The sequence below is a fragment of the Cucurbita pepo genome, chromosome 2, assembly GCF_057944985.1.
Source record: "Cucurbita pepo subsp. pepo isolate OVF chromosome 2, ASM5794498v1, whole genome shotgun sequence".
Lineage (NCBI taxonomy): Eukaryota > Viridiplantae > Streptophyta > Magnoliopsida > Cucurbitales > Cucurbitaceae > Cucurbita > Cucurbita pepo.
The window spans coordinates 2,250,214-2,273,388 of NC_141799.1; the positions used below are offsets into that span (position 1 = coordinate 2,250,214).

Sequence of the window (23,175 nt, forward strand, 5' to 3'; positions counted from 1 at the left end):
CCTCTTTAGCCTCCATCCCCAAATTATATATAAACCCCAACAATGATTATGTTTCCAAACTGCAAATTCAAAAACTTGAGGCCCCAAAATGCAAATTCAACACTTTCATTTTCTCCCCTTCTTTCTTCTTCTTCTTCTTCTCTCAACTGGCTGTTTTGCTAAGCTTCACCATAACTATTACCATAATTCATGCCCAAATGTTGAGTCCATTGTGACAGCTGCAGTGAAGCAGAAATTTGAACAGACGTTTGTTACTGCTCCCGCTACTCTCCGCCTCTTTTTTCACGATTGTTTTGTTCGGGTATGGCTAAATTCTTATTGTTCTTTTCTCGGGATTTGGTCGAGTTTTGATCGAGTTTTTTATGAGACAGGGTTGTGATGCTTCTGTGCTGCTTCATTCAAATAACCACACTTCTGAGAAAGACAATGCTGAGAATCTTTCGCTCGCCGGAGACGGGTTTGATACTGTAATCAAAGCTAAGGCTGCTGTCGATAGCGTGCCGGAATGTAAGAACAAGGTGTCTTGTGCTGACATATTGGCTCTTGCTACTAGAGATGTTGTAGCTTTGGTAAGTTGGTGTTGTTCGTATATGTAGTAACTTTTGAGTTGAAAATAGACTTAAAAGGGAGTTGTTATATAACGACAGAAGCCCACTGCTAGTAGATATTGTTCTCTTTGCAGACCGGATAGAGGGTATTTCATTTTCCTCCCCAACCGATGTGGGATCTCACCATTGTTGTCGTTGTTGTTTTGTAGACTGGAGGACCGTCGTATGCGGTGGAGTTGGGAAGGCGAGACGGGCGGATCTCGACACGAAAGAGCGTTCGACACCATCTTCCTTTACCTGATTTTGGATTGGATCAGCTGAATGCCATGTTTGCAAGACATGGTCTATCTCAAACAGACATGATTGCTCTCTCAGGTGCACTAATGACTCACTAAGCTTCCAATTGCATTAGATTTAGAGGAACATTACTAAGAATTTGTGGTTGTTTTTAGGTGCACATACAATTGGGTTCTCACACTGCAAGCACTTCTCCAAAAGGCTATATAGCTTCCACAGCAAAAACCGAATCGACCCGACGTTCAATCCAAGCTATGTCGACGAGCTCAAGAGGGAATGCCCGAGGAACGTGGACCAGAGAATTGCTGTGGACATGGACTCGAGGTCGTCGTTCACGTTCGACAACGTGTACTTCAAGAATTTGCAGATGGGAAAAGGGCTGTTCACCTCAGACCAAGTGTTGTTCACAGATAGAAGATCAAGGGAAACAGTGAACTTATTTGCTTCCAACAATTCAGCCTTTGAAGAGGCTTTTGTGGTTGCAATGAAAAAGCTTGGGAGAGTGGGAGTCAAAACAAGAAACCAAGGGGAGATCAGAATTGACTGTTCTTCACTCAACTAAAATAATAATCATCTCTGTTGGTTTTAACAATTTACTAATAAATTTTAAGAAAAAAAAAAAGAGAATTTGTTTCAATAGATTCTCGTTCTCGTTTGCACGAGTTTGTTCGTTAATAAATTACAAGTTTAGTCTCTAAACTTTTGACTTATTTTGAATCAAATTTATGTCAAATAAATCAACTTATTAGATACAAAATTGAAAGTTTCCAAAAGGAGTTATTAGAGAGTTCATAACCATATGTTTTCGAGCAGTGGCAGGAGACCAAGACTCTGACTGCATGCCTGTTGAAGAATAAGGTGATGACTCGTAGGCAGTGACTTGGTTAAGGGAACCCATTGGAGCCGTAGCAAAAGCGAGTCTTTATAGGACAATTGTCACTGCTTAGGGACCCAAACCTTTTCATATTTAACCGTAAACCGTAAGCTAAGTATTTTTGCTTTTTCACTTTTTAGAGTGTGTAGGCAACAAGATGGCATTTTTTTTTGTAATAATTAATTTATTTGAATAAAGTGGAAAAAGAAAAAAGAGGCACAGAAGCAACCACCTCACCTCAATCAAGTAGGAATGTCCTAATAATGCCTTACAAACTCAAGTGATAAAGAATTAATTCATTTTTTTTCAATTCAATCCCTTTAAATTAATATTATAATAATAATAATAAAATATAGCTAAAAAATAATATATATATATATGATAAAATTGAAAATATTATAATAACAAAAAAGGACAAATTATTTAAAATAAAAGGGGGGAAGGAAGAGGTGGTAGATCACATGGAGAAGATGAGGTTGGTTAATTATATGATAAAAAAGAAAAGAAAATTGAGAGAAATGGACAAAATTATTATTATTATTATTATTATTATTATTATTATTATTTTAATATTTGTTAAAATAAAGAATTGGAAAATCCTATATTCAGTAGTAATTAATTATATACACAGAAGAAAAAAAGAAATAATTAGAAAAAGAAAACATCCTGTCTGTCTGCATTGGCAGAAGATAAAAAAAATGGCTACAATTATTGACTATCAAAACTAACAAAGTTAGAGACAAAGGAAGGGGCTATTGGCATTGGCATTGGCATTGGAATTGGTTGTTAGACAGTGTAATGTTGATTAATTGTGTCGATGTCTAGTCCTTTCAACTTCACCACCGATTCCACCCGACCTTTTAGAGTGTGCAACTCCCGCAACCTATCCATCCACCAATATACTAGGAAGTTAGTATCAAATAGCACAGACTACAAAAGACTACGAAAAACTTCTTCCATTCAGAGGCATTCAAGTAACACTATAGTGAGGCATGAGGCATTGCTTAAGGAAGATGACTTGGGGTAGTAAGCCGTACCTTGCGATTTCAGCGCGTCGTCTGGCTTGCTCGGCGATTTCGGAGAGCTCCCCACAACTGTTCCTATCAGAGAGAGCGTTGTTGGATTGAGGTAGTTGAAGACCATGAATGGTTCTTTGTGTGGTTGCCCATTGTGCTTCTCTCTCTTCTTTCCCGTAATCTTTCTTGGTTGTGAAAGCAGTCTATCATGAGGGAGACACAACAGGAGAGGAAGTCCATGAAAACTGAGTTCAGTTCATAAAAGAACAAAAGAAAGGTAATGAAACGGGGCTAAGAGTGTGGCTACCTTGTTCTGCAAAAGGTTGTTCCAAGCCCTTCCACTAAGAATATAGCGAATGGTAAATTTGAGGATATCAAGAGGGATGTAAGTTATCAAACTATAAAGCCAGATCACACCAGCCCATCCCCACCCAGTGCCTTTTATTCTTGCAAAATCCCAGCTTGCATACACTGCTATTAATGTTGCTACCTGTCACGTACCCGAAAACGAGTTTCGTTGCTTGCTTAACCAGTTGAAGGAGCTAAAATGCTAAGAGTTAAAGGTTTTTACTTCTTGTTGTACTTACCAGCTGGGCAACTATGAAAGCGCTCACTAAGAGAAGTCCTGGACGTTCCACGAAGGACCAACTTCGAGACCTTGTGACGAAGATAAGGGCCTGACTCACGATACTAACTTGTAGATACAATGCTGCCATCATTCTCGGGTCGTCGTTCCTCAGGGACGCTACGTAAAACTTGTTCTACAAAAGGAAATTGGAAATACAAAACATGACACAGGAGAACAAAGGTATGTCACAAGAACTTGAATAGGATATCCAGTGTGGATCATATAAGACTTCTTTGTTCTTACCGAGCAAAAGTCGGTATCTCGCACGATCCAGAAGAATAACACTGTCATCAGAGCCAAGTATCCTCCCAACACAATGCCAGTAGCAAAAATTTCCTTCAACTTCCAACTGTCAGGCTGTGGAGAAGGCTTAACTCGATCCTTCGAAATGGTCATGATTGTTCCTAGAACACCCAGTATACAAAAAAAAGTTAGAATTCCTGATCCATTCAGATAATAGGAAAGCCAGTGGATGAACCAACGTTTTTGGTAGCCATACCATCGTTTAGAATAGCTATAATTAGAACCATGAATGGAGCGAAATCAAATTTCCAAATCAAAGCAATCAACAGAAAACCAAACTGCAATGTCAACAGAAAGAAATGTTAATCTCCAGACCATATAGGTTGATATGAACATTAAATTAATCTATTTTCATTATATTTACCACTATACGGATGGTGATGGAAACTGCATAAATCTGCAGAAAAGAAAGAAAAAGAAAACGATGAATGAGTTGGAGTTGTGTAAGTAATCAATTAAAACTGGCTGCATCGAAGTATAAACTAACCGTATAATTCTTCATCCTCTGGAAAATAGCTCTACTGGTCAGTACTGCACTGATAATGACGCTCAATCCTGGTTCGGTGAGGACGATGTCAGAAGCGCTCCTAGCTGCATCAGTTGCATCAGCAACAGCAATTCCAATATCTGCCTTCTTTAGTGCAGGGGCGTCATTGACACCGTCTCCAGTCATTCCACAAATGTGCTTCTTCTCTTGTAACCTTCTCACAATTTCATATTTGTGTTCTGCCATATGCAAATAAGCTTAGCAAAGCTATGTTTGGCAATGCATTTTGTATTTGGAGAACTTTATAGCTAACCAGCAAAATGGAATAAAACAATAGGGCAGAGATAAAACATGAGCTTGCATGTACCGATATGACAAAGATCATGGGGAACTCAACTCTATTATGTGTGCAAACAGAAAATTAAATTAAGGAGAAATGTAAAATTAGCCTATCGGTGTCTCGTCCCTTCGCTTCACTCATCTATTGACATAAAAAAATCCTTAAAAAGAGCTAAAGTCGCTATAGTCTGTGCTCTCACTCAGCAAGTAAGCAGCAAGATTCTCTCTCGGGAAAAGCGCTAAAAACAGAGGAGTTCCCTCACTACTCAAGATATATAGCAGATGGCGGCCATAATGGCTGGCCTTCTTTCCTTTATGAGTTTGATAAAAAGACTAAAAAACACGGGGCTTTCGAGTTTCTCTTATAAAACGATTATTTCCTATTCTCTAGCAATCAGTGCAATTTAAGTTAAGGGAAGTTGCAGAACCCACCTGGAAATACACCAGCAAATCCATCAGCCGTTTCAATCAACTCATCCACAGGAAGGGTGTCTGCTGATGCATCCCTGTCTTGACTAAGTAATGCAGAAGAAGGGTACATATTTGATCCCATACCAAGCCTCCGACCGGTTTCCTTAGCAATAGCCAGTTGGTCCCCTATAATTAAGGTATCATTCAAATGCTATGCAGAAAAAACTGTTTGTATATAACACAGTAAGTGTAAAGATAGTGATATTTGCTTTGCACATACCAGTAATCATCTTGACATTCACTCCAAGGTTCAGAGCCCTTCTGATGGTTTCTGCACTATCATGCCTGGGAGGATCAAACAGAGCTAACAACCCAACAAGTTGCCATGGATCTCCTGGACTTTCTTTGGTTTTCTCAGGTACTTCCTGTGGATCAGTAGTTAAATAATAAGCTTGGAGAATAGAGCTTGTTATTGATCATTCATAACACGAGTGAAGGTTAGCATTTGAAAACCTGTCTAGCAACACCCAAGGATCGGAGTCCGCATTCAGCAAACTTATCAATCACTCCATGAACTTTCTCCCTGACGGCTTCATTTGAATTGCAAAGATTTAAGATCTATTTCAAACAAGGAAAAATGAGAAATGAACAAATCCTTATAATCTCACTTGTATCAGTCAAGAATACAAAGAGAAACAACTTTACCTGCTCGGGAGCACCTTTGCTAACTCGGTGCCAGCTATCGTTGGAATCAATGTAAGTGAGAGCAGTTCTCTTATCAACAGGGTTGAATGGAAAAAAATGAACCTCTCTAATACCACCTCGTGCCTGCATAATTTTGTGATCAATATATCATGTAAAATTCTGATTATCAAACTTTTGCTCATTTTTAAAACATCATGAACTAAAACTACACCTCTTTTGGATCTGCCAACATTCCAACGATAGCAGCATCTATGGCGTCCTGATTTTCGGTCCTAGAGGCCCTTGCTGCAAGAAGAATGACATGTTCTTTATCCACATCCCCCACAAAGACTTCAGTCAAGGATTGGTCAACAGTGAGCCTATTCAAGGTTAATGTTCCAGTCTTATCACTGCAAAGGACATCCATGCCAGCCATCTCCTCAATGGCAGTCATCCGCTTGGTAATTGCACCTTGCTTAGAAAGACGGTGGGAACCAATGGCCATGGTGACAGACAAAACAGTGGGCATGGCAATAGGAATTCCTCCAATCAAAAGAACCAGCAAATTGTCAATGCCATCCCTATATGCACGATGTTGAATTGGGTACATGACTATGATCTCAATAACAATTCCAATAGCAATGGAGCAAATACAGAAGTTCCCAATGGCAGTAAGAACATTTTGGAAATGCCCAACTTGATTGGTGCTGTCCACTAAATGAGCAGCTTTTCCAAAGAAGGTATGCACACCAGTGGCAATCACTACTGCTTCGATTTCTCCCTGTTTACACGTCGACCCCGAAAAAACCTCGTCCGAAGGGTTTTTGGTAACCGGGAGGGACTCGCCAGTTAAAGCAGATTGATCAATCTTCAAAGGATCCCCTTCAAGAAGACGAGCATCAGCAGGGACAATGTCTCCCAGTTTGATACTTATTATATCTCCTGGAACCAACATGGCAGCATCTTGCTCACTCCAACGACCGTCTCTGAGAACCTAATTATATAATACCACACAATGACAGATAAATAAGATGAAATCAAGCAACTAATAATGATGTTTTAGTATGCTCTGAACCTTAGTTCTAGGAGCAAGACCGGCCATAAGGGCTGCAGCTGCATTTCCTGCGTTGTTTTCTTCAAGAAAGCTGATGGTTGAGTTGATTAAAAGTAGGGCAATGACTCCCACGCAATCCTGCCAGTCCGGAGGCCTTCCGCCGCCGTTTGCTAAGACAATAGCCATTATAGCCGCTGCTTCCATGACCCAAGAGAGAGGGTTCCACATAAACCCTAGAAATTTCAGGATTTTGCTCTCCTGTTTCCACACAAAAGGTACTCTAAATCGATTTGAAACAACTCAACCATTGTTCGAAAGAAAACCATAGAAATTTCATAGTAATGAGACCTTTTTCTCTTCCAGTTTGTTCGGTCCGAAAACTTGAAGCCGATTGGCTCCTTCCTCTGAACTGAGACCTTCTTTTGTGCATTTTAGCTTCTCAAACACTTCGCCGATTGGAATATGCTCCTGTAAACACAAACATGAACATAAACAAAGCGTTTATAATCACGAAGGCGTCCGCATGGCGAAAGTTGTTAAAGTAAATCAAATCGTCACGTAATTGATCAAATCGAGGAAGATATTCATGAAGAAATCTCTACTATTTCCGTAAAATTTTCGTATGGATATAAAACGATGTCGTTTTACAACGCCTTAACGGAACTCCAAATATGAACCAAAGAAACAGAATAGACAAAAATGACAAAGCCCTACGTTCTTTCTCACAGTTCTCAGTCACTGGAATTACACCAAACGATCACTACGTCGCAGATTCCAAATTCTCATCACTCATCACAAACAAAAATCCTCGCATTACTGTTCGTTTTTTCGATCAAACGAAAACATGCAAAAACAATCCGCCGCCATAATCTCGAACAATCAGAGATTGATCGATTCAATACAAAAAAATACACAAGACAGTTACGATCGACGTGAAGATTCAATCACATTTCAAACACCGAGCGATGATCCAAACATTATGATCATAAAGGAACCAGAAAACAGTGAAGAAAGCAAAAAAAAAAAAAAAAAAAAAAAAAGAAGCAAGAAGAGAAAGAAGTACCAGATCGACGGACTCGTTACGAATCTCTTGGAGAGTGATAGGATTGGCCATTGTTGTTGATGATCAAGAAGAATGTGGTTGGTGAAATTGAGTGGAAACTAAGAAGATCAAAAGGCGGTGATTTAATATAGGGGAGGGAGGATCCGTGGATTCGTAATCCGTAATGGAATTTGGAAATATACGAGAATTCATGATCAGAATCATTATGAATTCTATTCCAAGTACTAAACGAGAATCAAGATCTTCGTTGACGGAGCAAAAAATCCCCTACCTAATTTACCCACGTCATTAACTAATTTAACTTCCAATGCCAAACCTCTTATTAATTAATTTATTATATTAAAGCTAGGACTAATTAATAATTTCATTAATTAAAACTTTGGATTACTTTATATTTTGAGTTAATTAAAATCCTACATATATAATTATCCACTTTAAGCGTTTTGTAAGGGTCTTAATCGTAAATATTAAATCACATGGCTTAGAATCTAATAAATAAATAAATAAATAAAATCTACCTCAGAAAAAAATAAGTTGAGTTATATTGATTTAAGATTTTTATTTTTAAAAAATGAATGAAATATTAGATTTGATTTTAACTTGAAATACTAATATTTTGATTTTTTTTGAGAAGATAATTATATATGTTTATTATCAAAATAGAGAAGATTTTGAGAGAAATAAATAAATAAATAAATTCATTTTTTTAAATTTCAAGATAAATTGAGATATAATATTATATAATTTAAATATAGTTAATTTTATAGAGTTGTTTATTGGTGAACAAATTGATAAATTTATTTTAATTTAAAATTAAAAAAATTGATGAAACAAGATGAGACGTGATAATGTTAATAAACAATTCTTTTAAAATGAGAATCTTAAGAAACTCGTGTATCAGGAGGATATCAAAATCTTCTCGGGTAGCTCCTTAGGATACCTACCAAGAACCATTTTGATGGTTTATATATATATATCGACTTAAACTTTAAACTCTTATAAGCGATTTGTTTAAAATGAGAATCTTAAGAAACTCGTGTATCACAAGGACATTAAAATCTTCTCGGGTGGTTCCTTAGAATGCCCGCCAAGAATCAATTAGATAGTTAATATATCTATCTATATAAATATTAGACTATTGTAAGTGATTTTTTTTTTTTTTTTTTTAATGAGAATCTTAAGAAACTCGTGTGTCACGAGAACATCGGATGCCCGTCAGAACCATTTTGATGGTTAAAAAATATATCAAAACCACCTCCATAAAATAATTATTCTCCATAGTTGTAGCATAATTTTTTTTTTCTAAATAAAGAAAAATAAGAGAAAAAACGGGATGATGAAATACGTTTAAAATTAAAGAAAAATCGGTACTATCCATTTGATTCTAGCGTTTCTCTCCAACTTACGTTCATCATTTGTATCTAAATAAGTTTTACGTACATGTGAACATTAATGCCTTAACGGTTTTAAAATGAAATTCTAACGAACGATAAAGCGACTAACATGAGAGACCAAACATGATTTCTAGATTTGAGCCATTTTTCCACAACTTAAATACACAGCTTCCTCAGTGTCGCTTATTCAAGCTGATTCTATGATCTAGTTCTATACAAAATCCGTACAACTAATCAAACTACTCATGATACAGGAGCCTTGTTTTAGCTATGGTCAAAGGTTTTTATGTCCAATATTAGGTTCCAACACAGACTACCTTCCTGTTTTTCCCCCTTCAGTTTCTTCGTCTTCCTCGTCGCAGGTACGCCATTCTACTCGTCTTCCCCGCTGCTACGCTGCTCTCTGTACTTGGCTTCTCTACCGTATTAACGCTATTACCAGCATCGTTTTTTTCCTTGCTACCATTATGGTTTCCTTCTGATGGAACTTTATCGGCGGTGGCATCAGCGTCGTTCGCGTTTGGGACCTCCATGGACACTTCACTTAGTTCGCATCGTTCCTTAACAGGCAGCTCTTTTGCCTCATGGTCGTGACCTGATGAATTGCTTTCTTCAACTATCTTGTCGACATGGTTCTCTTCTACAGCAAGCTCCCCAGTGGAACTGCAATGGAAGACAAGAAAATCAGCTATATGCAGTACTCGCTTGGATACAGAAATCGAGAGAGATAGACACCGAGATACCTAGGTAACGACGGTAGACCGTTGGCCAGCCCCGCAACTTCATGGACTGTAGAGTATCCTCTCTCATCTAAACTTGAATTTGATGCTGCACAGAAAAGCAAATACAGTTTACTATTTAATTGTTAGTGAAGCATATAGTACACTACAGGAGCTGATCATAGATCTTTCTTTTTTTCGATCTTTGATATTATACATTTATATTTTAATGATCATGAATGTCTAGATCAACTTGTTTTTTGTAACAGCCCAAGCTCACCGCTAGCAAATATTGTCCTCTTTGGACTTTCTCTTCCAGGCTTCCTCTCAATGTTTTAAAATGCATCTGCTAGGGAGAGGTTTTCACACCCTTATAAAAAAAATGTTTCGATCCCCTCTCCAACCAATGTGGGATCTCACAATCCACCCTCCTTCGGGGCCTAGTGTCCTCGCTGGCACACCGTCTCGTGTCCACCCCCCTTAGGGGCTCAGCCTCCTCGCTGGCACATCACCCGATGTCTGGCTCTAATACCATTTGTAACAGCCTAAGTCCACATTTAGCAAATATTATCCTCTTTGGACTTTCCTTTCTGGGCTTCCACTTAAGGTTTTAAATGCATCGGCTAGGGAGAGGTTTCCACACCTTTATAAAGAATGCTTCGTTCCCCTCTCCAACCAACGTGGGCTCACTCTCATAAATCCTATAGAACTACAGCTTAATCCTACAAACATAGGATAAAACTATTACGCACCTTTCCTCTCATTGGTAGGATTGGATTCAAAATCCTGCAAGGAAAAGGAATAATAGAACCGTATCAAGCATCTAATAAAATCAGTACCATTCTACTCAGACTGAGGTGTTAGCGAACTTTCAGTAGAACAGGCAGAGTTAATAACTCTCAAGACAGCCAAATATGTATAGATGACGGCCGAGAAGTAATTTAAAAAAGCTGGTAGATATCTAGTCTTATTTACGTATAGCGATACCAAACAGGGCGAAAATCACCCTACAAGCCACCCACAGCCACAATCTAAGAAGGCTGGTTACATCCCATCCCCTAGATACCAAGTATAAAATTTAACGAACTGGTTTTGCAATTTGCCCCTCCTATAATGTACATTTGCAATTGGAGGCCTAACAAAGCCCTTTTGGGAGTCTGTTACCTTATCCTGTTGTTGAATAATGCTGGCTGAGCCAAGTAAGCAAGCTCCATTTTCTGGCACATCTTGTGTGATCTTTGACTCTGTGAGGTGCAAATGAGGGTCACAATGTTCAGGGACTATCTTTTACAAATGTAAGTACATTGTTCGACTCGCAGAAATGCGTACCTGATAAGTCATGAGTGACAGAAATGTCTGCAGACCAATTTATTGATTTATCTATCGACTGTACAGCATGTTGCGTTTTATCTTCACTGTGAATTTTTGAATAGTCTGAACGTGCAGAACTCAAATTACTTTTGTAGTCTGAAGCAAATGAAGACCAATCAAGCTTGGCAGATGAGCGGGATCGAAGCATTTCCTCGGTTGCTTTTGATCGCACACGTCGTATTTCCTCCTGGATGTTCCATGATCCACTCGCAGGAGATTCCCTTTTTATCTGCACCCCAACGTCAACAAACAGAATGACAGATTGAGAAACTCAAAAGTATTTATCAATTAAACTTTCATATGGGGGTCGTGACTTGGAAGACGATCATACTAAAAAATTGTAATGGGGAAAATGTTTTGGAGAAGCATCATGAGGGTAGCTTAATGGATAAAATGGTACCTTAGATGAAGACAGTGGGTTTCCACTAACTGAAAATGATGTTTCTTCTTTGAAGAGCTGTAACCTTGATGGCGAAGGAGACTTAAACTCAAAATTATTCGCGGAAGGAGAGGCCCATAGAGGGCGTTCTCGCATGTATGATTTGGCTACATCTACAAGTGAACCCGTCTCTTCATCATTACCCTGCAGCAGCATATACTTCAATATTCCAAGAAGAAAAACCTATATAAGGACACATACCAACTCTAAATTTTGTATTATAGTATTATCATATCAATCTAGTATCATCATTGTTGGTTAACATTAGCGAGCAGTGAATAATTGGAAGAGAAGAAATATACACAAGGGATTGTTGGGGAAAGGGGTTGCAAGGGGAAAAGAAGAACAAAATCATTGAGAATAATATGGAGTGTAAGAAACCACCAAAGCGTAACAACTAGCAAGAAATAATCAAATTTATATGTGGCAGATAGGATGTACAAATAAACCATTTGCTCAGAAATGGAGTTCTTGACAAGTGAACTGAGGGGAATGTTGAACTGTAAGTGTAATGTAAACAAAAGTTGATCCATTACGTGATTATTCATATGCCATTCAAGAATAACAAAAGAAAGAATCACCAACCACTGGCAACATCGTGGAATTCAAGGTGCATGGCCCATGATCCAATTCCAATGGCGAACTAGACCCCAACAATCCTAATCGTTTTTCATTCAACCATGTTTTCGCCTCAAGAATTGCTGTGCTGCAGACTGCAGACCCACCATCATCTGTATCAATTTGTACACGATTCATTATTTGCATAACATAAAATTATGGTTTACAGGAAATTGAAAGATCAGTACCGCTATCAACTGCTTTGTTTGAAAGCTCAGTTAGCCGCCCTGCAGCCTCTCCTTCAATGCTTTGACATTCTACAACCCTTGATTCAATTATCTGAAATAACTTGTCACGCTCTGCCCTGCTTGAATGAAAGTGATGAACAAGAAGGCACTGGTAACAAATAATTGAAGGCTATCATCTAAGTGTCAGTGACCTAACTCAATTTGTTGTCATTTATCACTCATGAACTAAACTATCTAGCCATGAGAACATCAATCATTGAACATATTAAGGATTTCAGTTTGAAGAAGAACAATAACTTATTTCAGCGTCTATATAAACTAAAAACATAGCATTCATCAAGATAAAAGTGCAAGCAAGCTAGTAAAACCAAGATGAGCATTGTTAATCATAGAAAACAAAACGGAAATTCTCTTTTTCCAGTTGACTGATAGAGAACTACATAAGAAATGTCTAGACCAAATTATTGTTCCAGCAGACCAATGAACAATGAACAAGTTCCAGCAGAACAATGAACAATGAACAAGTTCCAGCAGAACTCCTCAAAAAACTATTGTCATACCTAGAGAAGGTTTCCTGCATCAGAAGCTGTTCAATTAGACGCTTGCTATCTTTCTTCTCTGGAGGAAAGTCCCTAAATGAATTGACCATCTCTGTTGTCCCGCTCTTCCAACATAAAAATATCAATCAGACACACTGGTGTAGTCTATTTAAATCAAATACCAAATTATCCATTGTTTTACACTTTGATTTTGTCACATATAATTTATTTATATGGATAACATGTTGAATCAAGAATAGATCTTCCATAAATATATTTTATTGATTTGTATACGCACATAGCACTAGCGAACCCTCAAACCATCAACTCTAGTACAATGCTAGATCACTTAATTATGAAAATTATTTCTTTCAACATAAAAAGAATTAAAATAAGAATGATGTTATTAAAACATGATATTACAACACCCAATCACATATCAAACTTGATAGCAGGTCTGCTAGAAAAATATTGAGATATTTCTTATATTGCCTGATAATGAGACAAACAACCTAATTTCAATTTTATGAGAAAACACCTCAACAAGTACATGATTTAACATCTAGATTGTTTACCTTCTTCACTCCATTTCCCTGGAAGACACGATTGTCATCATGAACATCATCTTCGACATCATCCTCTGTTAAATAAGATGCAATACATCTTTAAAAGATAAGCAAACTAGAAGCAGAGAACTTTTTTTTTTTTTTACAAGAAACAATGTTTTCATTGAGAATAATTGAAAGAATACAAGGACATATTAAAAAATAAGTAAATAAAAATAAAACAAGTCACCCAAAAGAAGGGAGTCTGACCATACCTGCAAGAAATGAAACCAGTCCAAAAATATACAACTCTCATGTCAATGATGATACAATTTTGTTCTATGACAATGACCAAACCAATATTCAAAACATATTTAATGTAGTAAAGTGATTTGAGATAGCCTAAGGGCCATAAATCAATTTGGAAAGGTCATGTCTGAGCATCTTGAGAATGCCAGCTTCAATGTTGTTTTCTCTTACACACCTCAATGCCATGGGCCACAATTCAATGGAAAAATGGTTTGAACCAAGCAAGCTAGTATTTAAAGACTCCTTAAGTTCATCTTGATGAACGTTCAAATTTTCTGAAGGAAAAGAAACCCGAATTGAATATCCAAGTTCAATTTCTCACCAACTCTTACAATTGTCGAGGCGCTAGAAAGTTTCTTTTCTCTTCACAAGGTTTCCTAACGAATTTAGTACTTATTCTTTTGTTGTAATTGATTTTAATTGGGTGTACTCTTATAAGCTCCCACGGAGTGTATAGATTCTTGATTGTAACTTTTCACTAAAACAATCAAAATGCTGCTTCTTGTTCTAAGATAGATCAAACTCCCGCAGACATCATGACATGACCTTGAAATAGAAACCCAGGGCTCAAAACTAGTTTTGAAGAACTAGCACATTTCAAATGTAACCTTAAGGCTGGAAGCCTGGAGTTACACTTTTAAGTTAATTTTTGAATTCTAAGTCGTAATATTGCGAACACACGAGAAAGATCGACCAACTACGTACATGAAAGTAAATTAGGCATCCTAAATGAGAATCAATATTACTGTAATCTAAAATTTCATGAACCCATGCCACAGCATACCACCCAATTTCATCAATTCCAGCCTCCTTGACCATCTTACTGCGTATACTTAACAGCAAACACCATAAAGTTTACCATGAGTTGCTTACTTCTTTTCTAGTACTTCCTCCATTTCCCATCCACATTCAAACTCCGAACTACATTTTGCCCTTCTTGAGCTCGTCCCCAACTTCAGTGTTCTACCTACTTCTCATTTCCTCAAAACAACCTTACATTTCGAAGCACCACAACCATATTAGTAACTCCTAACCCTTAGTAAAAAACAAAGCTACTCTATCCACATAGTTCTCACAAAACATACACAAAAATTCGTTCAAAGTAAGCCAACCTGAATCACTGTCGGAGGAGGAGGACGACGACTCGGAAATGAAGACAGAAGAGAGAAACTTTCCGGCACCGGAAGCAATGGTGAGAGTAGGCGAGAAAATGAACCTGGAGATCCAACTAGGGTTTCCTCCAGGGCCCAAATTCGAAAGTCCAGGACGTTCATAAGGAGTCTTCCTACTCCAAGCTCGCCTAGCTCGAACAATTTTCCCGCCGGTTCTTGACCCTCCGGCTTCACGATATGCAGGAACGGACGCCATGGAAGAAGTTAAGAGTGAAGATACTTTGTTTGCTCAGGCGAGAGAGATTTTCCAGTTATGGAAGGTGAAATAGCCCACTCCGGGGTAAATTGAAAATTGACGTTTTGTAACATTGAAAAGACAATAATACCCTTTATTCTATCATGATTTTGTAGTTCCACAAGGGGCTATGTAGTAAATCAGTATTTGGCTTTTGAGATTTGATGTTTCTCTATGGTCGTGATTTGGTAGATTACTTCCAACGGTAATATTTGCATAACTTTAAACGTTTCTAAAGAAAGATTTTATATTTTTATATTAAGATGTAATATCACTTCAAGATAACGAAATCTTTCTTATAAATATATATATAAACTTCTTTTTAGAAGACGTATTTTAAAATTGTGAGTTTGATGATAATACATAACGAGTCAAATTGGCCAATATCCATGCCAACGAGAACAATGGTTCCCCAAATGGATGAATTGTGAGATCCCACATTGATTGAAGAAGAGGCTTGGGCGGTCATAAAGGATGCTGAGTCTCCAAAGGGTAAATGGTGAGATCCAACATTGGTTGAAAAGGGGGCTTGGACGGTTACAAATGGTATTAAAGCCAGACATCGGGCAGTGTGTGAGGGAGAATACTAGGTTTCCAAAGGGTAAATTATGAGATCCTACATTGGTTGGAGAGGGGGCTTGAGCTATTACAAATGATATCAGAGCCAAACACCGGGGATGTGCCAGTAAAGACGTTAGTGTGTCAACGAGGATGATGGGTTCCCAAGGAATAGATTGTGAGATTTCACATTGATTGGATAGTGACATTTAAAACTACGATACTAATGGTACAAGTAACGGACCAAAACGGTATGTATTGTTACATAAGTAATCCAATCAATTGAATATGTACCGAAAAATAAAGTAAGAAAATTTATACAACTTACATATTAGGCGAATATTTGAGCATTTTAGAAGGCATTGCACCCCAAACATAGGTGCTGTGGCTCATCAAGAAGAAGCCATTTGTATTTCATATTTCCTCATGATTGTCGTAGTGTTCCGATACCATCGAGAATTGGTGTCCGTAGCCGTGGAGTTCTGTGAACTACCAGACTTGGTTTGTTCTGAGCTGCCTGAAGAACCACTAGTGCTCCCCATTCGCATTGGATTCAAATACTGAAAAGGCTTAGGCGGCGCCACAATATCCACTCCCCCCTCCAACATCTTCACCACCGCACTCATCCGCGGCCGCTCATCCGGTGCGTCCTGCACGCACCACAGAGCCACCACGCACGCCCGGCTCGCCTTCTCCCTATCCCCCTCGCCAATCCCACACCCAACAACCAACTCATCCAACACACCCTTTTCAAAAGCATCCCACACCTTCTCCGGAAACCAATCAGGATTCCCAGAATCAGTCACCCCAGCATTCCTCTTCCTTCCAACGATCTCAAACAACACCATTCCAAAGCTATAAACATTGCACTTATGCGACACGCGGTAGTTCGTGAGGAAAAACTCTGGCGCCGAATATCCAAAAGTACCTCGAAAGCCGCTCATCGACACGTGAGTGTTGTCCCTATTGCAAAGCTTGGCAAGCCCAAAATCACCAACTTTGGGGAAAAAGTTGGAATCAAGAAGAATATTGGCTGGCTTAATGTCATAATGAATGATTCTCTGTTGACATTCCTCATGCAAATAAGCAAGCCCTCTTGCAGTCCCAATGGCTATATCATGCAATTTCTCCCATTCCATGGCTTGTTTTCTGTCAAATAAGTACTTATCCAATGACCCATTTTCCAGATACTCAAAAACAAGCGCACTCATGAAATGGTCATAACAAAACCCATAAAGCCTAACCAAATTGATATGATAAGTCCTGCAAATGGAACCAACCTCAGCCATGAACTGTTCTTCAGCTCTTTTGTCTGAGCTTTTCTTAAGGACCTTCACGGCGATGTTGACACCGTTAGGGAACTGCCCTTTGTAAACCTCTCCGAAGCCACCGGAGCCGAGGCGAGTGGAGTAGTTGCTTGTGAAGGAATAGAGGTCTGGAGCGGTGAATCTGACCGGTTTTTCTTCGGCTACCTCTCTGAAGAACTTCTCCATTGTTGGTGCATCGGCTTCCCAGATAACAGGGGGAGGAAGAGACACATGAGGTGCAGGTGCAAGAGGAGGAGCGACAGTTATGTTCCTTAATTCTCTTACAACGTCTGGTGTAGCTTTCTTGACAAACTTGTATAGACATATGCCAATCACTCCAAAAACCAACAACGAAACCACCGACCCCACCACATCTGAAAATCATATTAACAATCAGGCGACCTATCTAAACAAATCCATCTTATGCCATATATATACACATATACGTATACGTACACGTACTCGTACAACATTCATTTCAACTAAAACTCTATCTCATAAATTTGTTTCTTTCTCGAATCGAGACCATTATAACTGTCCGTACACCAACGTAGAAGTTTTATTTTCAATAAATCACCACGTAATACTTGTGTATTTACTTTTACGAAAAAGCTAATAAAATTATTTGAGCCATTTCAAACGCTACAAGTTAAAACTTCAGAAATGATAAAAGTGTAACTGAAACTCAATACTTATGTCATACATACAATTATTTTACAAGTCATCAACCAGTCAATTTTTTAGTTGACATAAGGGTTATTTTTAAAAATATATATTAAAAATGAAAGGAAAAGGAAAAAGCCCCAAACCCATCCTCCAATCCCATTCCCACTCGTGGACATAAGAAGCATACCGTTCCCATGAACCTTTTTTCAAAAAATAAATAAACGGTGAAGCATATAAAATGTTTTTGAAAAAAAAAAAAAAAAAAAAAAAAAAAAAAAGAACTAATCTCAAGCGAAAGGGTTCATTCGATTTTCAGAACTCAAAAAATCATTCCGCGCATGATAAACCTGAAATTACTGACGAACAAGCAAAAAATTATGAAATACTTACAGAGAATAATCATAGAATTGAATGCCTTTTCGGGGCTAGTAAACGACGAATCTGGTGGGGAGAACATCCAATCGGATCTGATAGAAACAAAAGTTACTAACACAACTCAGATTTACGATTCGCAACTTTACAATCAGCCATTAAAATCAATAGAATCGCAGATACTTACTGGCATAACAGAGCTATTTCGATCATTTCTCGTCGCCTCTGAATGCGCTTCGGACTGGCGGCTAGGGTTCCGAGAGTGAGGATTTTACAGGCGATTAGCGATAGTGGAGAAGACGAAGGATTGAAGAACAAATAGATTCGAAATGGACCGAATCGTGAGGGATTTGGTTCTTAAAAGAGAAGAGAAGAGTAGAATCGGAAGTAACCTTGAATTTTCCATGCTTGACTAGACTCCTCCGTTTGCGAAATCTCGAATTTGACATTTTCCATACGCGGGAAGATGAAAGATGAAGTTTCGCGTTGCGTCCTTTCTTCTCAGACTGCCAATGGACCAACTGGCGTAGCTAAATGAAAATGACGTTGAGTTTAAACTCTTTCGCTAAAATTTGGCCTAAATTACAAATAAATAAACATTCATTTTGTAATTTGTTTATAAAATATCAATATTTCTTGAAATTCGATAATCCGAATGCTTTGAGATTGAGCTACCATTAGTCGAAGAAGATGTCGACCAACCCACATGGCTTGCTTGACGAACGTTTGAGACATCGTAAATTGGTCCGCGAGCATCGCAATTAGTCTTTTGTCTTACTTCAAGTGCTAGACGACGTTTATCATATCCGAACAACTGTCGACCACCATGACGGTCTGCTTTTCCTTGCCCTAACGTTCGGCTTTCTCAATCTTAAAAAGGTGGCCCGCTGGAGATGAAAACCCTTTACATTAGCATTTGATAAACGTTTTAAAAATATTCTTAGGAAATAAAAACGGTTACAATGTTAAATCAACAGCAAGACCTGTTTGAACGTCGTTGTTTAAGGTTTTGATCTACGTCTTAGCATTGTCGTCACATCATTTCATGTAATGACTAAATTCATTATTTATTCAACAATTTAATTATTTTAATTTTTAGCATGGATTAATTTAATTTATTTGGCTCAATAAATTCCTAAAATGAATAATATAAAATAGGATTAGAAGATTGAAAGGATAATATAATTAATAGGAAAAGGAATTTAAATTTTTAAATAATCATAATAATATGCATATTTTTCGAAGACTATGGGTCAAGGTCGACATAATGTAATTAATGTAATAAATGATGAGGAGAGAGAAAATTTAATCTAAAATATTTAAATTGAGTTGACTTGAGGAGAGAGAAAATAATTTAAACTAAAATATTTAAATTGAGTTGACTGACAAAAAAAAAATATCAACCTACAAATAGAACTAAATTTTTCGATTTTCAAAAAATTGAACCCAACTTAAACGAAAAAAATTCTAACTCAATTCAACGTTTATGGTTTAAGTTAGATAGTCCGGATTGGTCGAGTTATCAGATTAAATGAACTCTCCTAACAAAATTACCAACAATATTTCCAGTGATCAAATTCTTACAAATATTTTTAAAATTGAATTCATATGACTAAGAATTCAAATCATAAAACAACAATCACAATTTAAAATAATCGAACGGTTACCTAACCAAAACTAAAATTGCTATGTAGCGGATTACAAATCATTCTCGTGTCATGAAATCCAAGCTTTAACACTTCTATATTTTATTAAAATTCTATTACGAAAATCATTCTCATGAACACACCCGTCGATCCAAGCATAACTTATCGAATAAAACACGTCCCTTCGTTTAGAATAGAATATAATACACTATAGAGCCCTACTATAAACACTTCTAATAATGCATAATAAGCAAAATGAAGTACCTTTTTCCATGGCGAAAACGAAAGCTTCTTCTAAGAACTTGCTATCTGTATTTCGTACTTCTTCATTATTGGAGTAGTCTTCTTGTACCAATATGAGGCACTGTCTTCATTTGAGGTTGAAGAATCTGAACTGCTGCTTGTTTGTTGTAGATTCGATCCTCTACTGTTCCTTTTTGGAGTTGGATTCAAGTACAGAAATGGCTTTGATGGTGGCATTATTTCTACACCTCCTTCAAGCATCTTCACCACCGCACTCATCGGTGGTCGTTCGTCGGGGCAGTCCTGAATGCACCACAGAGCCACCTCGCACATCCGAATCACTCCCTCTTTATCATCCTCAGCATACCCACATCTTCTAACAAATTCAACTAATTCACCCTTTTCCTGAGCCTCCCACACATGTTGTGGAAACCAATCCGGGTTCCCAGAATCAGTAACACCGCCATTCCTTTTTCTTCCAATGATCTCAAACAATACCATTCCGAAGCTATACACGTCGCACTTGTGGGTTATTGGATAGTTCTTTAGTAAGAACTCCGGTGCTGAATATCCAGGCGTGCCACGATAGCCAGTGAGCGACATATGTGTGCTGTCCCGGTTGCAAAGCTTGGCAAGGCCAAAATCACCAACTTTGGGAGTGAAGTTTTCATCCAACAGAATGTTTGCAGGCTTTATGTCGTAATGGATGATTTTCTGTTGGCATTCCTCATGCAAGTAAGCAAGACCTTTAGCAGTCCCAATGGCTACATCTTGTAACTTCCTCCAATCAAGTTCTTCATTTTTGCCAAACAAATACTTATCCAGAGATCGATTTTCCATGTACTCAAATACCAGTGCACACATATATTGGTCATAACAAAACCCATTAAGCCTAACCAAGTTTATATGGTAAGTTTTCCCGATCGTTCCTACCTCATTCATAAATTGCTCCTCCGCCTGCTTGTCCGAGTTCCTCTTCAAAACCTTCACCGCAATCTTCACTCCATTTGGGAACTCTCCTTTATAGACCGTACCGAATCCTCCCGAACCGAGTGGTGTCGAATAATTTCCTGTGAAATAGTATAGTTGATGAGCAGTAAACCTTAGAGGCCTCTGTTCCGCCATTTCTTTGATGAACTTTTCCATTGTCGGTTGATCGATTTCCCAAACCGGAACTGCATTTGGGGCAGATGAATGTGCCACATTTGATGCAGATGAAGCAACTGCATTTCGCAACTCTGTAACAATACATTGCTTAGCTTTCCTAGCAAAGCAGCAAGAGATTGCACCAATGACAATAAAAATCACCAAGGTCACTACTACAGCTGCAAGCCAATGTTTTTGTTTAAGGTGGTGATGAATAGAAGTCTAACTCGTGTCAAGTATAATGTTTCGTATATTTTCACAAAAAACAGTGATAAGGGGTACTCACAGATAGCAGTTGTGCTAGAATCGCTGCTGCTATTCGTATCTGGTGAGTAAACGACCGATGACATTATGAGGAGACAAGTTGATCGTTACCTTACGACACAAAAACATTTGACAACAAAATTAATCACAAACCAGAATAGGACAACAAACTATTGGACATCTGCAGTTCTTCGTGTTCATATTTGTTTCAAATTACCAAACGCGCAATCAACAATCAGATCGAATAAATACAGAGGAAAATATCTGGTATCTGCAAACTGAATACTGCTAGCTGAAATGCAAAACATCAACCTATGCTTGAACATCTCTCTTATCTGAACAGACATTAATCTCTTTTTCTACGTGCAATCAACAATCAGATCTCTCCCACTAATTGTTCTAAAGTTTGTTGGCTCTTAACATACCTATCTGAAAGGAACCAGAAACTAAAGGATTAAATCTCTCCCACTGATTCTTCAGTATTCCATTCCAATCACAACTCCTCACTGATTTTCTTACTTATCAATTTGAATTGTTGATCAACTGAACGTTATGCCGCAATTAACAACTAATTTGGTCAAATTTTGTGAAGAAAAACAAAGCCATTACAGTGAAAGCAAACAAATCCAGTCATATTGCTCAAAAGAAATTCGGTTGGCTATCAAGAGAGTTACACTTACTTGGTAGTAAAATCAGATGAATGTTAAATCTTGTTCATGTACAGCAGCTTCTTCCTCCTATGTTTTTCTTCTTTCGCCTTACCATCTCCTACAATTCGAAAGTATTTTTCTTAGATAAAGTAATAAAAGGGGAACGACATTTCGAAGAAGATCCATTCCCAAGGCCATGGCTTATCCCGTCACAGTCGCTGTTCACAGAGTCAAATCCTACAGAAATTTAAAGCTCGGATTTCTCGCCAATATTTCCACATCTCATTCAATGATTTCAAACCAAGACAGGGACGGACAACATGAATAATCTTTGTAATTAATGGACAAAAGAAGACCTAATATATCTACCGACGATTGAAACTTCAATTTCAAAGCTGACCGATTGAGTCAATCTACTCAGTTTGTGGCGTAGACCTGCTGGACCTCTTCCGGAGCTTCTTCCGATGGCGAGTTTCATCTTAATGGGGCCACTCAGACTGGGAGGACCAGCCATGGCTACCGTCGGCCCGACCTTTGCCGCCTGAACTTGCAACTAGACTCGTTTACACAGTTGGACTCAATAAATACCCACCGAACCGGAAGCTAACTCTAAATCTTATCAGATTAAAATAATATAATATAATAATATATTATTTCTTTTCCATAATTATTTTTAACAATTTTTATTACATTAGTTAATTGATTAATTTTAGGTAACTAAATATGGTTAGTATTTTTATTAAGTTAAATTATTAAAATAATTTTAATTAATCAATTTTTATTGATTAATAAATATATTAAGAATAATATTTTTTAAACTTTTAAGTTTATTTATTTATTTATTGAACTATCGTCTTAAAAATTATCTTCAAATAAACTAATTTAATAAATTTATCTATTTATCAAAGAAATTTTAAATAAAATATTAATAGTTTTCACTAGAACAATGGTATTTTTTTAAAGTTAAAGTATACTTTTGAGTTTTTTTTTTTTTTTTTAAGTTTTAAAGATATTATTTAAAATTTAAAAAATTAAAAAATTAAAAAATATTTTTTTAAAAACGAAAATGCAAAATGAAAAGATTTTTATT

General features: G+C 37.5%; 5 protein-coding genes across 15 annotated transcripts; 1 reads left to right on the top strand and 4 right to left on the bottom strand.

The window, feature by feature from the left end:
• Positions 1-45: 45 nt before the first annotated feature.
• LOC111788234 (peroxidase 45) lies at positions 46-1,544 on the top strand. The gene is made up of 4 exons (XM_023668516.2): positions 46-301; positions 372-569; positions 758-923; positions 1,001-1,544. The coding sequence occupies exons 1-4, from the start codon at positions 89-91 to the stop codon at positions 1,405-1,407; spliced, it is 984 nt and encodes a 327-aa protein (XP_023524284.2). The 5' UTR covers positions 46-88; the 3' UTR covers positions 1,408-1,544.
• A 758-nt stretch (positions 1,545-2,302) lies between these two features.
• On the bottom strand, positions 2,303-7,861 carry LOC111788099 (plasma membrane ATPase 4). The gene is made up of 16 exons (XM_023668282.2): positions 7,705-7,861; positions 6,990-7,109; positions 6,663-6,899; positions 5,820-6,581; positions 5,609-5,731; positions 5,417-5,521; positions 5,184-5,328; positions 4,925-5,089; positions 4,154-4,392; positions 4,031-4,063; positions 3,863-3,944; positions 3,607-3,767; positions 3,323-3,496; positions 3,043-3,225; positions 2,757-2,938; positions 2,303-2,602 (listed from the first exon to the last, which is right to left on the bottom strand). The coding sequence occupies exons 1-16, from the start codon at positions 7,753-7,755 to the stop codon at positions 2,506-2,508; spliced, it is 2,859 nt and encodes a 952-aa protein (XP_023524050.2). The 5' UTR covers positions 7,756-7,861; the 3' UTR covers positions 2,303-2,505.
• A 1,351-nt stretch (positions 7,862-9,212) lies between these two features.
• On the bottom strand, positions 9,213-15,268 carry LOC111788146 (protein KAKU4). Of its 2 annotated transcripts, none has more exons than XM_087120874.1 (11): positions 14,939-15,268; positions 13,548-13,612; positions 12,994-13,097; positions 12,434-12,549; positions 12,213-12,340; positions 11,589-11,771; positions 11,147-11,417; positions 10,982-11,061; positions 10,570-10,603; positions 9,842-9,926; positions 9,213-9,761 (listed from the first exon to the last, which is right to left on the bottom strand). In XM_087120874.1, exons 1-11 carry the CDS (start codon positions 15,192-15,194, stop codon positions 9,434-9,436), a joined length of 1,650 nt encoding a protein of 549 aa, XP_086977000.1. In that variant the 5' UTR covers positions 15,195-15,268; the 3' UTR covers positions 9,213-9,433. The 2 variants fall into 2 exon arrangements, with proteins under 2 accessions (XP_086977000.1, XP_023524140.2); XM_023668372.2 differs by having other exon boundaries at positions 12,213-12,358; positions 14,939-15,267.
• Positions 15,269-15,952: 684 nt separating this feature from the next.
• LOC111788175 (PR5-like receptor kinase) lies at positions 15,953-18,665 on the bottom strand. 2 transcript variants are annotated; one of them, XM_023668426.2, is made up of 3 exons: positions 18,324-18,665; positions 18,155-18,231; positions 15,953-17,472 (listed from the first exon to the last, which is right to left on the bottom strand). In XM_023668426.2, exons 1-3 carry the CDS (start codon positions 18,347-18,349, stop codon positions 16,184-16,186), a joined length of 1,392 nt encoding a protein of 463 aa, XP_023524194.2. In that variant the 5' UTR covers positions 18,350-18,665; the 3' UTR covers positions 15,953-16,183. The 2 variants fall into 2 exon arrangements, with proteins under 2 accessions (XP_023524194.2, XP_086977134.1); XM_087121008.1 differs by having other exon boundaries at positions 18,155-18,250.
• Positions 18,666-19,850: 1,185 nt separating this feature from the next.
• Positions 19,851-22,687, bottom strand: LOC111788182 (rust resistance kinase Lr10). Of its 9 annotated transcripts, none has more exons than XM_023668436.2 (4): positions 22,486-22,672; positions 22,116-22,203; positions 21,458-21,546; positions 19,851-21,350 (listed from the first exon to the last, which is right to left on the bottom strand). In XM_023668436.2, exons 3-4 carry the CDS (start codon positions 21,519-21,521, stop codon positions 20,077-20,079), a joined length of 1,338 nt encoding a protein of 445 aa, XP_023524204.2. In that variant the 5' UTR covers positions 21,522-21,546; positions 22,116-22,203; positions 22,486-22,672; the 3' UTR covers positions 19,851-20,076. The 9 variants fall into 9 exon arrangements, 8 of the variants coding, with proteins under 8 accessions (XP_023524204.2, XP_023524203.2, XP_023524202.2 ...); XM_023668435.2 differs by having other exon boundaries at positions 22,455-22,672; XM_023668434.2 differs by having other exon boundaries at positions 22,442-22,672.
• Positions 22,688-23,175: the final 488 nt, after the last annotated feature.

What these genes read in the sequence shown, in the direction of transcription:
- LOC111788234 (XM_023668516.2), top strand. Translation starts at nt 89, where the DNA reads ATGCAAATTCAACACTTTCATTTTCTCCCCTTCTTTCTTCTTCTTCTT. An exon ending in CTAGAGATGTTGTAGCTTTG is followed by an intron (nt 570 to 757) that starts GTAAGTTGGTGT and finishes GTTGTTTTGTAG; the next exon opens with ACTGGAGGACCGTCGTATGC. An exon ending in AGACATGATTGCTCTCTCAG is followed by an intron (nt 924 to 1,000) that starts GTGCACTAATGA and finishes GGTTGTTTTTAG; the next exon opens with GTGCACATACAATTGGGTTC.
- LOC111788099 (XM_023668282.2), bottom strand. Translation starts at nt 7,755, where the DNA reads ATGGCCAATCCTATCACTCTCCAAGAGATTCGTAACGAGTCCGTCGAT. An exon ending in GCAAAGGTGCTCCCGAGCAG is followed by an intron (nt 5,522 to 5,608) that starts GTAAAGTTGTTT and finishes TGTTTGAAATAG; the next exon opens with ATCTTAAATCTTTGCAATTC. An exon ending in GAATGTCAAGATGATTACTG is followed by an intron (nt 5,090 to 5,183) that starts GTATGTGCAAAG and finishes CCTTAATTATAG; the next exon opens with GGGACCAACTGGCTATTGCT.
- LOC111788146 (XM_023668372.2), bottom strand. Translation starts at nt 15,194, where the DNA reads ATGGCGTCCGTTCCTGCATATCGTGAAGCCGGAGGGTCAAGAACCGGC. An exon ending in CTCCTCCGACAGTGATTCAG is followed by an intron (nt 13,613 to 14,938) that starts GTTGGCTTACTT and finishes CTTATTTAACAG; the next exon opens with AGGATGATGTCGAAGATGAT. An exon ending in ACCCACTGTCTTCATCTAAG is followed by an intron (nt 11,418 to 11,588) that starts GTACCATTTTAT and finishes GTTGGGGTGCAG; the next exon opens with ATAAAAAGGGAATCTCCTGC.
- LOC111788175 (XM_023668426.2), bottom strand. Translation starts at nt 18,349, where the DNA reads ATGATCGAAATAGCTCTGTTATGCCA. An exon ending in GAAATAGCTCTGTTATGCCA is followed by an intron (nt 18,232 to 18,323) that starts GTAAGTATCTGC and finishes TGTTTCTATCAG; the next exon opens with ATCCGATTGGATGTTCTCCC. An exon ending in CAATTCTATGATTATTCTCT is followed by an intron (nt 17,473 to 18,154) that starts GTAAGTATTTCA and finishes TATGATTTTCAG; the next exon opens with ATGTGGTGGGGTCGGTGGTT.
- LOC111788182 (XM_023668436.2), bottom strand. Translation starts at nt 21,521, where the DNA reads ATGTCATCGGTCGTTTACTCACCAGATACGAATAGCAGCAGCGATTCT. An exon ending in TTCTAGCACAACTGCTATCT is followed by an intron (nt 21,351 to 21,457) that starts GTGAGTACCCCT and finishes ATTGGCTTGCAG; the next exon opens with CTGTAGTAGTGACCTTGGTG.